Source organism: Strix aluco, chromosome 1 (assembly GCF_031877795.1).
Source record: "Strix aluco isolate bStrAlu1 chromosome 1, bStrAlu1.hap1, whole genome shotgun sequence".
Lineage (NCBI taxonomy): Eukaryota > Metazoa > Chordata > Aves > Strigiformes > Strigidae > Strix > Strix aluco.
The window spans coordinates 56,701,729-56,714,060 of NC_133931.1; the positions used below are offsets into that span (position 1 = coordinate 56,701,729).

The window sequence follows — 12,332 nt, forward strand, 5'->3', positions numbered from 1 at the left end:
TTATTCTGTAGCTAATTTGTGCTCCACAACACCAGCATTGGCCTGAAATTACACTAGCAATTAGAGATGATATGTAGGGTATATTACCATGGAAGAATTGGCACAGACCATTTATGGGAGTAATATACCGACTGATTAAAAGATACCAATATTGCCACATATTATGAGTTTAGGGAAGGGTGTGCAACAAACAGAAATGCAGACGGATATTCTTGCAAGGTTCACAGATGGACAGATCACCAAAAAAACTGTGATGGTTCCTACTGAAGAAGTGTAACACTGCAGAATAATCCTCTCCCTCAAAACACAGTTGCATTGAGATCTGTGTGTTTGTGCTGGGATCTTGGGGAACTCTGTTCCAGTACTCACTGGGAGCGTTGGTGTTCATTTGGCAAATACCCTTCACTCAGAAAAGTACATGATAGCACGTTGACACTCCTGGAGGCCAACTGTGATTCCAGTTCTTCCCTTTCAAGAATTTGCTTTGCAACCCAGTACCTGCCAGACCTTTGCAGATACTCTTTGCAGATCACAGGGGGCATAAGGCCATGTCTGCTGTCATTTGGAGCTCTTATTGCAGAAGTACATTGCCAGTCTTGGTAATGAAGAAAGTCAAACAATTGAAGGTGGTTGTGTTGAGGTAGGGAGGAAAAACATGACAGACTTCTTGTTTGGTAAAGGGCCTGTCAGGGAGTTTCAAGCCGCTGCTTTGGGAAGCAAGTGTGCCCCTGGGCTAGTTCTGTAGCTCTGGAAGGGGGATCCCAGCAAATCAACAGGAAAAGGATCTTCTCCAACAATCATGTTGCTCACAGGGGAGATACTCTATTTCTCGTTGTACAGGGCTGTAATGAAGATTGAAATTTGCAAAAATTATTTGTGTCCTGAATGAGATGCATATTCTTTTGACCGCAGAAGTGAGGCTTCAGAGCACCTCAGCCTGCATCCCTGTGGTTCAGGCTGAAGCCTCAGGCAATTTTGTGCTGATGAAGTGGCTAAGAGCCAATGTGTCAGTCTAAGAGCTGTTCTTGTATTTTCATCTGTACGCTTATGCAGTGGTGGGATTTGCTCACTTGATACATCTTGCAGATGGAAAAACTGAATACAGTGAGAAGCTATTTGCACTTCTTCCTAGACACCACTCTGCAGTGCATGGCTGCATTTTCACTGGGACAAGCCTGACACTTGGCAGATTCAGTTCAGTCCCAGGGGTGTCTCTGAACCCAGGTCTCCTGAAAGGTATTCTCCTTACAGCAGTGTTTTTAGACAAGTAAGTGATACCCAAATACAGGGAAGGATGAAGGATGTGTTTAAGGCTAGCAGAAAGTTTATTGGGTAGAGTAGTTCTTGGATTAAAATACTGCCCTTGGAAACTGTGATCAGGAGTCTGTTGTGCATAACTCTTCCTTGTATGTTCATATGGTTGCTAAAAATCCAAAGCCAGTTTCAGATGCTCTTCAAGCCGACTGCCACTGCCTTCTAGAGCAGCTGTAACTGGATTAGTAAGACATGGAAAGTATTGTAATGCTGTCTGCATGTGATGGTCTGAGTAATGATTAAAATGTTAATGGCAGGCAATAGAGGACTAAAGCAGGCTGCAAATTGTAAAGCTTTATTTTGTTGTTCAGCTTGTTGCTTTTTTGCCTCCACTGGAATTTAAAAGACAGCCATAATCCTGCACTCAGCCTTGCCACATCACGTGCCTTTGGGTTAAGAACTGGCATGTCAGAAAGCATGGAAGATGCAGGTTGGATATCTCAGTGCTGCATGCCAGACCTTGCCTGAGGACTGATGTTCCTCCTAGAAACCAGGCTTGACCAGAGCTGAGCATACATTTCTGCAAAAGCCCAATAATACTTTACGGTGCAGGCCTAGCGGTTTGTCTGATGACAACTAGCAAAATGCTAACCATCTAGCAATGCTGCAATGTGATTATGCTGCTGTGAATTTTCAAATTCCATCAAAGTCCTGCCGGGGATAATGGGAGTGGGTCAGGGGGATTCAGCTGTAAATCAGAAACTAAAGCGTGGCCAATTCTGACAGTGGAAAGAATGGCTATTTTAATGTGCAGAAGCTCAACTGCCAAGTCAAAACCAGCTGCGCTTTACAGAGCTACTAGAATGAAAGGTCTCTCTGCATTTGCATTTTTTGTAAGACTCATTGATTATTTTTCTTCCCCTAAAGTTTAAACCATGTCTTTCTACCTCAGATTTGCCTGGCCAGTTGCAGAGATTCTGAGTGCCTTTTTTTTGGTATTTAAAATATCAAATACACTGATTATAAAGGGCAGTGTTCTCCTTTTTACAAACTTCATACCAATACAGATGTTTTCATCTGTACATCTTAATTACTCCCACGATGAAAGTTCTGCACTGGCCAAGGCAAGGACCTCTCCTTCCTCTCTACTGTAGCACTGGCAAGGGTCAAATTGGTGTAACAAAGATGAGAATTTAGCTTGGGAAATCTTGAGCATAAACTGGCTGTTATTTTTCAGTTAGTGAAGAATGAGCCAAGAAGTTTGTCCGGTGGCATGAATGTGTGACAGGGAGCCAGGAGTTGTTGCTTCTCTTAATAGTCAGGAGCAGCCAGCTTCTTCTCTGAGCAGATCCTCTTCCAGGAGAGTGGGACAACTTTTTGACTGTACCCTTGTTCTGTGTATTTGATTGAGCATTGTTATTACCCCCTGCTCTCTGTGTCTGAAAGGTGACATGAGGCAGCATTATCTCACCGGAAGGTGCACTGAGAAGATCATTAGATTTGGCCATGGTTATTTCTGGTGTGTGCACTTACTGCACATCTTGATGCTAACCAGTCTGAAGAAAGCTTCAGAAGAGCTTGCTGGTAGGCTCCAGTATTACCTTCTGCCTGGTACTTGGGTTTTCATTGGTGTGAACAGCTTTGTAATTCAAGCTCTATGCCTGATGAAGAAGCTGCGCCACAAGAGGCTGCCTGGGAGTTACACTAAATCAACCCTGACTGCATCAATCATACTCTTTTTCTCTTAATCAGGGATCAAGAGAAGGGCTGAGTCTGAGGAAGGGCTGAGCTGCCAAATGCTTATGGTGCCTTTGCAGCTGGGGTGGTTAGCAGGTCAGCTTTTGGGGAGCCTCAGCACAAACGGGTCCTGAGGGGCAGATGCATTCCTGTTGGGAGTCCTTCTGAGTTCGGTGGAAGCCACATGAGCCGTGGGATTAGTTTCTTGCTTATGGGAAAGGATAAAGACTTCCAAATGTTTCCCATATTATTGTTGAAATGACATCTGCTTTACCTGCTTTTTTTGAGCACTTGGTCATTCTTCTGATATGTAAGACCCATGTTAAACCCAGTCAGTTTTAATGAGACCTCTGCCTGTAGATGGTGTCTCAATGAATCTTGGTTATGATGAGAAATGCTTCGGAGAGACAGACATTTTTAATTTGTAAAAATTTATACAAATTGAAATACTGTGGGTTGAATCCTGATTTTGTCTAAGCTGATGGGAAAACTTCCATCCTTCCGAAGGAGCCATGTGTTGGATCCCTATTTTATAGAGGTCAGTTCTCCATTACTTCTCAATGCAGATTTTTGTGGCACCCGTCTCCAGGGTATCTCAACCCTTTTTTTAAAGCTGAAATGGGAAGTTAGTCATGAGATCCGTGGTGGTTACAAGCCAGATGATCTTTTTTTTCTTACTTTGCAAGTAGGAGGACAGAAGGCAGTTTCTTCAGTATCTTCATTCTTAGTGTGTCATTTCCTCATGTGAAGTGCTGTCTAGTATTCTTGTTTTATTTGTGTTTCCAAAATTCTAGAGTCATAAAAGGATTTTTGCATGGTTTAATTTTACATCTATTAAAAAAGCTCTATGTGTTAACATAACACAGAAAAATTCTGTGTAGTCAAGAATAAAAAAGCTCTTGCAGCAGTGTGCATAATTATAGGGATGCTGTTTAGTCATCAGTCATGATATGTGTGGATTTTTTTGTGAATTCAACATTTATCCTATTTCAGATGTAAAAAAGATTTTACATGAAGAGTGTAGTTTGCTCAGCACAATAGGGCTTGACCCATCTGAATCTGTTAAAAGCTATTACATCAAGGCTAAAGACTAATGTCCTGATTGGGGATGTGTTTACAAGATAGTATAGTTCCCTTCAATGTGGAACAGTGCTTGGATGACTGGGCCCTATGGTTTTGCAAAGATATAAATGAGACATCCAGATTTAAATTAAAGAGCTAAATTTTTCTGCATTAGTTTTTTCTGACGGGATAAACGCATCTGGAACAATGGACAGAGGAATATACCAACTGGCTATTTGTAATGGGAAAATGGTTTTCTTTTTTAATATATTGCTCATATTGAACTTCTGCTTTCTTTTTTTTTTTTTTCTTAAATCTTCTTCTATGCTGCTGCAAATCAGCCAGAAATAATCAGCAGCTCAGTTGTTGTTTGCCTGCAAATGAGTTGCCAGCATCGTGTAATTCTGCTGGCTTGAAATACAGTCTCATCTCCTTTACAGTAATGTGAGCTGAGAAGAGCCAAGTGTGGTGGTTCTCCGCGAGCAGAAGTGTGGGTGGAAGCACTGGTTTTTGTGGCGTGCTGCTCTCCATCCTCGTGCTCTTAAATTCCTCATGCCTAAATCTGTGGGTAAGGTATTTTAGAAGAATAGGGAACATCTCTTCAGGGTTAAAGGGTGAAAATCAGGAATTAGTCATGCTTACATTGGTTCCTTGTATTTATCAAAAACATCTGATATGGCTTCAGATTTCCATATCCATTTTGCTGACCAGTGGGAGATTCTGAAGTTGTAGTTATTTCTTCTGGTGGACTAATAGCGGTTTACTTACTGTGGATTACATTTCTACTCCTTTCCTTCCTCACCACCCCACCCCTTTTGCTTATCTCAGTACAGTGCAGTTTATAACTGATATTTTGTAAGTGTGCTATGAGGCTTATGAAGAAGAAGAAAAACAAAACATGCAGTTGGTCCCATGAGTGACTCATCAAATGCATCATGAACACCTTAATTCAGAATAATTATATTTATTTCTTTCTTGCCTCTCCTTTCATGTAGTGGTATACTCTTGATCGTGATGAGTCAGTGTAGTGCTGAAGCCCTTGGATTTCCCATGGATAAGGATTTTTCTGAGGAATTGCAGGATGTCGTCCCTAAAGTGTGACATAACTCCTGAGGACGTGTTCTCAGTCTCTGAAACTTGTCCAATCCACTCAGCTCAATACTGCTATGACCTTTTACATAAGCCTTGTTATTCCTTGGTGTATGTTTGATGTTATATGTACACTAACATGGAGTAAAACAAAAAAGAAAAACAGATGAGAGGGTGTAAAAAGCTGCCAAAAAGCAGAAATTTGAGAACTGAAAAATAAGTCATCTGCATGCCTGAATGCTACCCAGGCATGTGGCTTGACAAGTCTGTTATAATCCTTTGAAGAAAAAGGAACAGAACAAGGGTGATCATCCCCGTCAGATGTTAGAAAAATGGATGTATTTAGAGGGAGACCTTATAGCAAAGGACAAAGCAGATAGTAGCAGGAAAGCTTTGTACAGCCTTATCAAGGAGGTTTAATTTCAGTGCATTGGTGAGAAGTGAATACTTTTTCTGCTTCTTTGAAGCAATCATGTTTTCCTTGAATTCTGTGAGATCAACCTGAAAGATAGTTCCCTATTGTCAATAAAAGATAAGGTCTATCAGCAGTAAAAGATTTCTAAGTTTTCAAGTTGTTGTCCAGTGTTCATGCACCATGATTTGCTTTGCTTTCAGGCAGGTGAGTGTCTTGTTTGATGGTATGGTAACGTGAACTGAAAACTGTCTAAGTAGTTTCAAATCCTGTGATGGAATGATAATCACAGCCTTAAGTGGGAAGTGTTTTCTTTCTTACTTCCTTCCCCTCTGTGCTCTAATTATACTCTGGTAGCTGGCTGTTTGTATCCTCCAGGCAACAAAACAGAAGCTGGGAGGGCTTGTTTCAACTGAACCCCTTGGTGCAGTAAATTGCCTGGCTCCTGGAAAGCACTGGCCACTGGCTGCAACAGTGGTCATCCTAAAGACAGGTTCGTTTGTGGTCCACGTCCATTGGTTTCACTGAGCTTGCACCAGGGGTAAATTTAGCCCTCTCGGTAGTCCAAGCAACCCCAGGAGTAAAGTGTAAGGATGCATTTAAGCTTCTTGAGCGATATTGGTGTGCCTGACATATGCTTAAGTTGAACCGTGCTTGTTGCGAGAGCAATAGAAACTTCGAAAGTTCCTTTAACGTTAGCGTGAAACATTAGTAAGAACCACGAACTGAGAGATGAAGAGGTAGGAGCTTCCAGGAAAATGAGCTAAGTTTTAATCCACACTTGTGGATGTCGTGTCCTTGCCAGAGACTGGTCTCCTCTTGCTCAGGAGCTGTAATTGCAGTTGCCCTTCTGAGTGACCCGTCAAGGGAGCTGAAGGAGGTACGTGAAGCTTAAGCATCATTGGGTCATGGGAGTCAATGTCTAGTTTCAAACACGGTGGCAGAAACTGTGTCCCCACAAGAGGGAAATGTAATTCCTCGCACTCAGTGGGTGGTAGTTCTGGTTTCTCCACAACATTAAAAGTCCGGAATAATAATTGGATCCTCAGTTTCATCACAGAGGAGCTTATTTTTTTTTCTTTTTTAAGTGTTCTGCCATCCTGGTCTAGTAATTATATAGAGATGTCAGCTGGAATCCATAATGAAGTCAAAATTTGGGAATAGCAACAAGATGTGTCGCTGGTATTGATCAAAGGCTATGGGGCTGGTTTTAAACACTGCTTCTCTCTTTGATCTTTTTTTCCTATTGATTGAACACAGTAGATAAACAATCGTCTGTGTAGTATGAGCATTTATTATGGCTTTTAAGATGACTAAGGACAGCTTTGAATTAAATAGAAGAGTTTAAATGATGGTTTTCTAGTAAGCACTGTCTATAAAGACTTCACTTGCAGTGGTGATAGTTTCATTTAAGCATGGTGAAAGGAAATCTAAATACAGGCATTCTTTTTCTTTCATATTCAAAAAGAATATAAAATACTGCAAAATTGATTGCAGGAAAGGCAAAGGCTTTTTTTAATATATAGTTATGTGTGGGCAAAGGCTGCTTTTTTTTTTTTCAATATGTAGTTATATGTGTAGTGCTCTCAACAAACTGTATTCTCTTGTCTTGGTAGTTTTTGAGAAGTTTGTGTAAATTAGTCAAGTGTCTTAAAATGTGGATACAAATGGAACTACCAGGTGCAATCTGGTAGTTCTGCAATCACTTCCAATGAAATTAATAGAAAACTTTCCATTGACTTTTTAATGGGTTAGGTTGGACCCTGAGCTGTCATTGTTAATGTCTTGGAAAGGTCAGGATCGATTTCCTGGCATCCTTTTTGTCTCTAAGGAGGATCTTTACAATTCTGTGGTAGACATAGCAATATTGCTATTCGTCTTCCTTTGTAATTCTCTGTATAATTTAAACTCTTCTACCTACCGTCTAAGGCTTCATGAAATAACAGAGGCAAACCGAAAAATACTGCATTTTGGGGAAGTTGCTCATATTTGTGAATGCCTAAAATAGTATTTCTGCAAAACGTCAAGCTTTCTACCCCCCCCCCCCCCCCCCCGTTATTCTGAATTTTATTCCAGTACTGTGCTGCTGTTATTTTTCCTTACTGATTGGGGGGGTAAAAAAAAAAAAAGACTATTGCTGCAAATGAAAGCAGCCTGCCACATTGCATTGTAGAGAGCAAGTTGTGTTGCATTTAAAGTAATGCTGTTTCACGGCAGTCTGGTAACACAACCTGCACAGGGATAGCTGCACATCTCTGGGGATCCAAATCTTTGGATCCCTGCCTTTTCAAAACCACCTGAAGCCTCTGCAAAGTTTCCACCAAGCAGGCTTGCTTGTCTTGCCATTAAAAGCTAGTTCCACTAAGTTAGTGCTGTCTACTAAAAGGTTGATGTTAGTAATCTGGTTTGGAAGCGTGATCAGGCTACCCTTGCAATGGGCCTGAATGAAATTGTTTCTCTGGCTTTGCGGGGTAGTTTACCATGTGTTTGAAAGCACAGGATTTTCTTGTACATGTAAATGGCTATGCTTGAAGTACTGCAGTCTTTGCAGCAGGAGTATAAAATCCACCCAAAAAAAAGAAGGCTTGGAGAGAAGCGAGTGTTGAGAAGAGGACCAGGGAGCTCCATTCACGATGCTGACATTTGAAAAGAATAATCCATGTGCTGGCTGTTCTTTTGAAATCTTTAACCTGCCCTACTTGCCAGTAGAGAAGATTTAATTTCACAAATAATATTTGACTGTTTCTTCAGGTGAAGAATTGGTATCTAGGGTCTCCTGAACTCACTGTCATGCTTTTCTTTATTTTCAGGATACTGGGGTTGGGAAATCAAGCATTGTTTGTCGATTTGTCCAGGACCACTTTGATCACAATATTAGTCCTACTATTGGGTAAGTACCATGCATAATACATTTTTTACTTCTATATATTTTTTAACTCGCTGCCCTCTGCTGAGCTCCTTTCTTTTCCTTACTTTGAAAGGCTCTGAATACTGTATATAATTTTTTCTCCGTCTTACCAATCTCACTCAACTCTTTACTCTTCTTTAATGTCGTTCAGCTCATGTCGCCTGTTTAGAGAGTCTGGGGTTGCCCCAAACCAGGTCTGCTCTGCGCTCCCTTTTCTGGGAATACAGAGGGGCCCTAAACTTACTATATTGCAGCATACTCTATTGTGCAGAGGCTGACAGAGCTCTGCCAATTCTCCTCCTGGGAATGGTGTCTCTTGAAAGATCCTCTTTTCTGGGGTGGCCTAGAACCACGTTGTATGGACTTGTGTTGTGCACGGCTGTTGACTTCCAGCTGTTCTGTTTCGTTTTTCTTCACTCATCTTACACCAAGAGATTCTTAGATGTCTTACTCAGCTGGTGACCTTTTCTTTTTGTCATGCCAAGAGTTTCGCACTTTAGGTTTGTGTTTTGGTTGTAGGACCTTAGGATTAAAATCACTTTAGTTCCCACTGGTCCATGAGGTATCAAATCTGATCCATGTAGCTTAAAGAACTGAAACCCCACAACCTGTGAGACCGTGATCTGCACAATGATCAGGGCACCCCATAACTGAGTAATGGCAGGAGAACCATGGGGAGCCCTTAATGTACCTACATTGTGTGTCCTGCCAGGCTGGGCAGGAACATGGGCAGTGTCTGTTCCTGTCTGTGGACATACTTTCATCTAGGTTTAGGACGTGCCACATTATCTTGCCTTTCTCCAAATAGGGACAATGCAATTTAAACTAAGTATAATTAATTCATACCTGTTCTTCTTTAAAAACTGTCAAGCTTCCATGTGTCAGACCATCAGAAGCCTGTAGTTGATTTTGATTCCAAAATTTTTTTCTTTTAACATCTTAGGGACAAATCTGCCACGTCCAACATTATCTGAAAAATTTTGAAAGTTCTTGATCTCTTACAGGAAAGGAAGATAATATTTAATGTTCACAAAAGAGTAATTTGGGTGGGTAAGGCTGATCTGACTTGTGTGTTAGAGCTGTTTTAAAACGTCTGTGGATTGGTATTGATCGCTGTGTGTTGTTCAGAGGGTTAGACGATATTTTCCAAAGCTCTGCCTTTCGATGCATGAAGGAGTCTCAGCTGGAAGTTGCCCATTGAAGTTCCAGGACAATTTTGGACTCCTGAATGTAATTAATAGAGAAAAATGGACAGAGAGAAAGGAAGCATGTAATGAATATCATTACTGACTGAAGGGCACTTGTTTGCAGTGAAGGAATTGGTGGGAACTTGAATGGTTCTTTACTTTTAAGTCACCATCGGCATTTTTCCCCAAGTAGTTGTTGTTGCTAAATAAATGTCTTCTGCTCAAATAGAAAAATATTTTCCCTCTGTTATCATAATTATGAAAATTAAAGGGATTTTTTTTCCATTTGAAGATTAAAATGTGATGGCTAGCTTGCACACAGGTGATAATTACTCTTCTATATAGATAAGATTTTTATTTTTATTCCAAATCGATCAGATGTTTTAAATATATAATCCTTGCAATCTACAGTAGGTGCTGTGTCTCTAAAGTTCCTGTTTTTGAAGCTGTAAAGTGTTGCTTAATGCTTTGAGAAGGAGAGTGACAACTGAAAGCACACACCCTGAAAACAACCAGAGAAAATGCTGCACATTTTTTGCCTCAATATTTTTATAAGCAATGTACCATTTAAATTCGAGCAATTTGCAGATGGCTGTAGAGGAGACCTCTGGTATATCATTCTCAGGAAATGTTTTAATCAGTCATATATCGTTCAGTGCTTTTGTAATGACAGTGTATCGTATCAAATGCATCTTTATGAGTCAGGAAAAAAGTTACCACAACAGAAATTGTTCAGCAGTGTCCAGGTGGGATGGGGGAAATAAAAAATCTGCCAGAGTTTAGCAGTCTCTCCTAGCCAGCTTTCAATTGAAATACTGTAATATGGAAAAAACCTATAAATTTGTAACCCTCTTTCCTACAAGACAAATCGCACTGTGAAAACAGATGAATTTCATTTCCTACAAAAAATACAAGAAGCCATGAAGATTTCTTCATCTGAGCTGAGAGTGGGAAGAACTTTTTTCCATTTGTTCACCACATGCATTCCAGCAGGTGACTTTTCTGATCCATGGTGATCCAGTGTTCTGCCTTTAACTGAAAAGTTGCGCATTTGTTGCCTGGTATGATGCTGGCTGATGCCTTTTTCTCAAGTCCATGTCACTGAGAAGATGGAACTAGCTAGCAGCAGAAGCTACGTGTGAGCAGCAGGAGAATTTGTGTTCCTGGGCCCATGCAGAAATGCCCTCTGAACCTCAGAGGCTTTTCCTTTCTTTTAAAATACATATATAGGTATATAGGTATATATTTTATCTGAGAAAAGGGAGACTTTCACTTCTGTAGGCATTTTATCAAGGTTTTGGAGTTTCCCATATGCAGTCTAACCCAGCAGAACTGGCTAGGTTACATATTCAGAGTGACTGTCACGTTATAAATTTCTGTTGCTTCCTCCTTTTCAGAGCATCCTTCATGACTAAAACTGTGCCTTGTGGGAATGAGCTTCATAAATTTCTGATCTGGGACACAGCTGGTCAGGAACGGGTGAGTATTACTTTGCAGTATGTCTTTGTTATCCGGGTCTCTTCTAATGTGTTGGCATACTTTTTCTAAACCTTTCATCTTCAGAAGACTTTGTAAGCATAAACCTACCGAATCTTTGCAAGGTTCTGTGAAGCAGGTGGTTGGCAGTCACCAAGTGTATAGGTTCCCATTTCACAGGTGAGGAAAATGCAGAGGAGGCTGACCATACCACTTAGCCTGGTGTGAACTGTCAGCCACTTTCTTGAAGACACCTTGGGCAGTGCCCGCACGGTCTCCAGCTCCCCACTGGTTTCACTGGGTTTACGTGTGGCAGCTTTTGTTGGCATTGGAAAGCACTTGACTTCCAGCACATGGGCTGGCAGGTGGTTTGAGCTTAGGTGGTGACTCCAGGGTTGTGGTGAGTTGGGACATTGAATATGGGCACAGGTTGTGTCCACTGTTACTATTTTGGAAATTAGCACTGGCAACCTGAACCACTTAGGGTTTTCATCTTGATTTTTCAAGTGTGTGAAGTGAATTACTCAAATTAAGTAGCTTTTCCTTTGGATTTTCAAAAAAGCCATAACAGAGTTTGTGGGCATTAGTTCTTACTGACTGTATGTAAGCCTGATTGGTCATTTGTTTCTTTTAATAGCCTCGATGGTGGTAGTATGTAGTAATATGCTGTAGAACTGTAGAGTTCTCTTAGTATATGCCCAGATTTATCTTGAGAAGTTTGAAAGAAATGGAAGAAACCATGCACACATTTTAAAATATCTTCAAAATTTCTTGTGAATTTTCAGTGTTCCTGTTCATAGAAAAATGTAGCTATGCTCATGTTAGGTTGGGGTAAAATGAGATGCTTATACAGGCTGTAATGTCAGTCCTGATATATCCCATGTATTCTCCATACCTTGTATGTGAATTGTGGGCAATGAAGATTTTTGCTGTTAAGTGCAGGAAATGCTTCTGCTTTTATTTACAATGTGCAGCATGATGTAAAGTGGCCCTGATGAAATCTGTTGACTTTCAGCAATTCAGTATGTTATTTATGATGGGAAAACGGATCTTGAAAAACATATTTGAAGTATAGCATAATTCCTTCCCTTAAGTCTTGTTTGTTCCATTTCTGCATGGTCTGGAGCTGATAACTGGCTAATTATTGCAAGAGGTAGCAAAGGTTCAGTGTTCTTTCCCATGCTTTGAGTTTCCTTGCTTATTCTCT

At 40.7% G+C, this 12,332-nt stretch overlaps 1 protein-coding gene across 1 annotated transcript in view; it reads left to right on the top strand.

The window, feature by feature from the left end:
- Nucleotides 1-12,332, top strand: part of RAB31 (RAB31, member RAS oncogene family) — a 68,298-nt gene that overhangs the window by 19,514 nt on the left and 36,452 nt on the right. The window contains exons 2-3 of the mRNA XM_074822058.1: nucleotides 8,365-8,444; nucleotides 11,047-11,128. Of these exons, the coding sequence (XP_074678159.1) occupies nucleotides 8,365-8,444; nucleotides 11,047-11,128 (162 nt within the window). The remainder of the gene's footprint in view (nucleotides 1-8,364; nucleotides 8,445-11,046; nucleotides 11,129-12,332) is intronic.